The sequence below is a fragment of the Tursiops truncatus genome, chromosome 9 (assembly GCF_011762595.2).
Source record: "Tursiops truncatus isolate mTurTru1 chromosome 9, mTurTru1.mat.Y, whole genome shotgun sequence".
Taxonomy (NCBI): Eukaryota; Metazoa; Chordata; class Mammalia; order Artiodactyla; family Delphinidae; genus Tursiops; species Tursiops truncatus.
The window spans coordinates 89,211,507-89,217,670 of NC_047042.1; the positions used below are offsets into that span (position 1 = coordinate 89,211,507).

A 6,164-nucleotide genomic window follows, 5' to 3' on the forward strand; every position below is an offset into this window, starting at 1 on the left:
ATTCAAAATGTCATCAGACTTCAAATACATTGCCAGCCTGAAAGGATCTTTTGAATCCTTCATTTAAAGTCTTTGCTTTTCAGAGAGGGAATTGAGGCAGGTAGTCACAATAAACTTGTAGGAGAAAGAAGGAAGATTTTGGAGTAAAAATTGTAGTTCAAAAGAGAGCATCTGATATATTTTAAAGCAATGTTTATATTATGTATTTGTTAATTTTATTCTATTTCCCTGCAGGTTTAAATGTGTATTTGGCTACTTGGCTACTGATTAGAGAACACAAAATGAATAACTCAACAAACTCCTCTAACAATGGCCTGGCTCTGACCAGTCCTTATAAGACATTTGAAGTGGTTTTTATTGTCCTTGTGGCTGGGTCCCTCAGTTTGGTGACCATTATTGGGAACATCCTGGTCATGGTCTCCATTAAAGTCAACCGCCACCTCCAGACCGTCAACAATTACTTTTTGTTCAGCTTGGCCTGTGCTGACCTCATCATTGGTGTTTTCTCCATGAACCTGTACACCCTTTACACTGTGATTGGCTACTGGCCTTTGGGACCTGTGGTGTGTGACCTTTGGCTAGCCCTGGACTATGTGGTCAGCAACGCCTCAGTAATGAACCTGCTCATCATCAGCTTTGACAGATACTTCTGCGTCACAAAACCGCTCACCTATCCCGTCAAGCGGACCACAAAAATGGCAGGTATGATGATTGCAGCCGCCTGGGTTCTCTCCTTTGTCCTCTGGGCTCCGGCCATTCTCTTCTGGCAGTTCATTGTAGGGGTGAGAACTGTGGAGGATGGGGAGTGCTACATTCAGTTCTTCTCCAATGCTGCTGCCACCTTTGGCACTGCCATTGCAGCTTTCTATCTGCCTGTGATCATCATGACTGTGCTATACTGGCACATATCCCGAGCCAGTAAGAGCAGGATAAAGAAGGACAAAAAGGAGCCTGTGGCCAGCCAAGATCCAGTTTCTCCAAGTCTGGTTCAAGGAAGGATAGTGAAGCCAAACAACAACAACATGCCTGGCAGTGATGATGGCCTGGAGCACAACAAAATCCAGAACGGCAAAGCTCCCAGAGATGCTGTGACTGAAAACTGTGTCCAGGGGGAGGAAAAGGAAAGCTCCAATGATTCCACCTCAGTCAGTGCTGTCGCCTCTAATATGAGAGATGATGAAATAACCCAGGATGAAAACACAGTTTCCACTTCCCTGGGCCACTCCAAAGATGAGAACTCAAAGCAAACATGCATCAAAATCGTCACCAAGACCCAAAAAGGTGACTCATGTACCCCAACTAATACCACCGTGGAGGTAGTTGGTTCTTCAGGTCAGAATGGAAATGAAAAACAGAGCATTGTTGCTCGCAAGATTGTAAAGATGACCAAGCAGCCTGCAAAAAAGAAGCCTCCTCCTTCCCGGGAAAAGAAAGTGACCAGGACGATCTTGGCCATTCTGTTGGCTTTCATCATCACTTGGGCCCCATACAATGTCATGGTGCTCATTAACACCTTCTGTGCACCCTGCATCCCCAACACAGTGTGGACAATTGGTTATTGGCTCTGTTACATCAACAGCACTATCAACCCTGCCTGCTATGCACTTTGTAATGCCACCTTCAAGAAGACCTTTAAACACCTTCTCATGTGTCATTATAAGAACATAGGCGCCACAAGGTAAAACATCTTTGTAAAGAAAGAAGGTAGTCAAGGGGAGCTTGGCGAAAAGAAACAGAATAAAAGAGCTCCTAGTTTTCAGATCTCTGCCATTGCACTTTATAGTCTTATCATGGAATGTGCAATTAAGGAGCCCAACAGTGACACTCTTATGGTGCCTATGCTCCAGTTTGAAACTTGCACCTTATAAACCCTGTCAGTTTAGGAGCAAGGAGACCATTAAGGAGACATGTTGGAACTGTGGATTTAAGAAATGATCTATGCTTTCTCATACTCTCTTGAAGAAGGGCTTCTGAATCTATAATTTTATCTCTGCACAAAAAGAATAATAACCTCACTCCTTTTTTTCATTTTTTTGTTCCCAAGTGTCCATATGAGGATGAAATGCCACAGTTACAAACTAACCTGGAGAGTTAAACATAAAGAAAGCCATTACACAATGGCGAAGTGAACAAAGAAGATCAAAAAAGGATGTGGAAATGGCCTCCGGAGTGTTTAACATATATTATTCTCTTGTTTTGGTTTTATGTGGAGAATTGCAACATAATAAATGCTTATCTTTTTTTGCCTTTCCCTTTCCCACCATCAAAAGAGAGCAAACAAACAAAAACAAACAAAAAACTTAATTACATTACATCATTATTTTTCTCATATGGCATTGGTTTTTATACTTCCCTGTTTTACATTGTGTAAGGGCAAAATCTGCAGGACTTTCACTAAATACGGAGACAGCCATGAAAAAGGGTATTTCACCCCTGCCCACTGTGTCTTTTGCATTCTTTGGGGGTATAAAACCCTATGAGGATTTAGTTCACTTATGATTCTTCATGTGAAATATTTTCACCAATCTGGTTTTCTACTAAACTAGCCTCTTATTTTAATAGAATAGCCTACGTAATATATAAATATGCTTGAGAAACCAAAGTCATTTTTTAAATTGAGGTTTCATCAAATTGAACAATGGCCATTCTTGTTGGAGAAAGTTTACTGAGGGCGGGTGAATTTTGAGATAAGAAAATAGAAGGTTGAAAGGGCATCCTGTTTCAACCTGATCTGCCTAACCTGTGTATGGCATGCTAACTTGTAAACATGAACTCCTGGCCTTTGTCAGCAGGAAGATGCTGCTTTATTCATCTGGAATCTTAAATAGGATTAACTTATTCACGTGGCACCAATGACTTTTGGGTCAGTCTCAAGAGAATAAGACCTTCTCCTCAATGCTTGCTAAAGGATGATATTCAACTTACAGATAAGTGAGGTTTATAACCATCCTATGACCTATGGAGGGAAAAACATATACTGAAACCACCTTTTTTTCCCCTCAAATCATCAGTTCTCCCTAAAATTTTTTAACTTCAAAATTCTGTCAATAGAAGTAGTAATCTTTATGGCAGAAATGTTATGGATACCTAAACAGGCCAAGTGAGCTCAGCAAAATCTGAAAGAATATAAGTGGCTGCACCTGTGCCACTTCTCACCATTTTTAAAAATTCTAGACCATAGAAAAGTCATATCAGAAACGATTACCCAACGGCGGCTTTATATAAATCTTGTCTATGTAAGACTTTTTATTGGTACCCCAAATAAATATACAATTATATTGACTCACACTTAGTTATTTTTACCCCTCAACTTTTTTTTCTTACTATATTTGCTATAGTCTTCCAATCAGAGTTTTTAAAGATGGCCCAATCAATAGAAATCAAATTTATAAAACCCTTTACAAATTTTACATTTTAGAGTTATGGGCTTTATGATACCTTGACCAGTAATATCCATGTGAGTTGCATGATGAATTTGTCAGTATTAGACTTTAGCACTTCAATTAGAGTTATTTTGTGTGACTTGCCTCACTGATGGCATCTCAAAACTTTTGGGAGCTGAAAAAAAAGCACAAGGCAAATAACAACAAAAAAGAGCAATTAGTGAGAAGCAAATTGCCAATAATTTTTGTATATAACTTATCCTTTATAAAAATAACTTCTTGTTTCAACAACTTCAGTCATTCTTCCCCAACTTAATCTTCTATTTATAAACATACAGCATCAGTTCATACAGATATCTTTATTCTACCTTAATGTAAACTTTTACATTTAAGATCCATATTTATTTTTATTTTGTTTCTTCAAGTCAACGTATCACTTTAGTTGGGATGAACTCTTTGGATTCAAGGATTGAGGATTCAGGATTTGGGTCCTTTTTTGCCTTCTCTAGCAGTCCAGCTCATCGTGAATCCAACTGCCTCTTACTCTCCATTGCCATCACATGCTCTCCTTTCTTCCTTCTATTCTTGATCTCCACCGTATCTACTACAACCTTATTGAAAGAGAAACAATCAAAAATTAAAGGAAGGAATTGAATATGGACTGACACATCATGGAAGCTTTGTAAACCGGAATCAGAAAAATGGAAAGAATACTGAAAATAGTAGATGATTAGAAAGACATGGAGACTGCATCCAAAGGCTTGCATTAACTATTGCTGGATTTGTCTATTTCAGTGGCTCCCAACTAGGGACCATTTTTCCTCCCAGGGGACATTTAACAATGTGTGGAGACGTTGGTTGTCACAGCTTGAGAGAGGGCTATTGGCATCTAGTGAATATAGGGGCCAGGGATGCTGCTAAACGGCTTACAATGCACAGGATAGACCCCACAACTAAGAATTTTTTGGCTCAAAATGTCAGCAGTGCCAAAGTTGAGAAATCCTGGCCTATTTTAAGGGATTCGAGAGCTTGCTTTATATAAGTGGGAAAATAATCCTGTTTCACTCTTAGACTATCAATGCAAATTGTTCATCTGTTTGAAAAAGGTTAATGTTCACCAATCATGTATCAGACACACTGTCATCCGTTGAGTCTGGTGTATTTGTAATTCACAGACTGGGAACACAAGACACATCTATATAGCCAAAATCACCAGACCATGCACATAGCACATTGTTCCCAACATCTTAATGTCCACTCATGATTGCCACAGTGTCCAGTCAATTGAAGTTGAAGTAGTTGGCTATTAAAATGGTTGCAGTTGATATGTTCACTTTCTATTGGAGCTGCTATTTTTCCTGTCAAAAACCTTAACAGCCTCTTTCAGAAACATTATGACTCATCTCCTTTATCTTCACTGGAAAGGTAAATATCTGTCAAGAACTTCTTCTTTCCTCATAGCAATAATGTAAATATCCCGGAGCGGTCTTCTAAGAAGAGGAATTTAAGAATGTGAAAAAGCTAGTTCATTTCTTGAAAAAAGAAATGATTGCCTTTTTACCAGTTCATCATTAATTTAATGTCAGCTCCCGAGTGGTAGGACAAAGTCATCAGTATAATAAGCCACATAGATAAGCTTTCTGGTTTGAATGTCAAAGCTGGAGGTCCCACATACTCCTGCTCTTTTTCCATTCACCACTTTTTTGACCCTAAACATCTGACATTGGGAGAGACGGGAGTTCAAAACGATGGCAACATATACTTAGAAATGCAATCTACTTTTATTTTCTCCTACTTAGTTCACTGGTAGTTGCCTTTTCCCCAGTTTGATAGTATCCCTTTCAACAATCACAGCCCTGGCGTTGCAAATAGATTAGGGAAGCACCCAAAGCTGGATGAATTGTGCAAAATGTATGTTCAGCATGTATATATAATACCATGCCTCTTAAATATGCTTCTCTTAAAAGGGTGCACGCTACAGCATGAACTGTGTGCATATTTGATGTATCTTCCTGGAATATGCTGTATGCTTAATATACATATTCTATAAATAGAGTAATAAAATGTATAATAGAAATACATATTTCTGTATGCAAATAAATATATTATACACAAAGTCTGAGTATGTAATATGGTATATGTTGCTTCAGAGTATCAAAAGTAGATTTTATACACCCAATTTTGAAAGAATTACTATTACACTGTGTCATAATCTTTGGAAACATAGCACTTATTTTAAATATCTCTTGGAGGAATATATTAATAAATCTTTGGTGTCACCCCACGTGACAACAATGCTTTTTGCCTCTGTGTTCCTGACAGTCCTCTAACTAGAATCGTCCTGGCTGTTTCTGTTCCAACAGCTGTGTTGATCTCACGTCTGATTGCCTGATGAGATTGCAACCAATTCATTGACATACAGCTTCGCTCTCCTCCAAATTAACTGATTTTTGTGAAATAAAAAATAATCATACTGGGAGGAAGGGATGACCTTCAGAATGTTTTACACTTTGAAAAACAAGGAAAAATTGTACAACCACTGTATGTTACAAACCACTCTTTTCAGTTTGGGGCCAGTACAGCATCCCATACATTAAAGGCCAAAAATTTTTAGTGTAGTATGACATTGAAAGTTTCTCCAAGAAATTATAAAATATATGGTTTGTTTCTAAGTGTCCTATATTTTCTCCATAGCAGTTATCATCCTTTCCTTGTTGTCCACTCAACTACCCACATTCCTCAGAACATTTTCTTTGGTCCATTAGCACAAGTCCTTACTTA

At 38.4% G+C, this 6,164-nt stretch overlaps 1 protein-coding gene across 1 annotated transcript; it reads left to right on the plus strand.

The window, feature by feature from the left end:
- Nucleotides 1–236: 236 nt before the first annotated feature.
- On the plus strand, nucleotides 237–5,629 carry CHRM2 (cholinergic receptor muscarinic 2). The gene has a single exon (XM_033863328.2). The coding sequence runs from the start codon at nucleotides 282–284 to the stop codon at nucleotides 1,680–1,682; it is 1,401 nt and encodes a 466-aa protein (XP_033719219.1). The 5' UTR covers nucleotides 237–281; the 3' UTR covers nucleotides 1,683–5,629.
- Nucleotides 5,630–6,164: the final 535 nt, after the last annotated feature.

Coding starts and splice junctions, on each gene's coding strand:
- CHRM2 (XM_033863328.2), top strand. CDS start 282: ATGAATAACTCAACAAACTCCTCTAACAATGGCCTGGCTCTGACCAGT.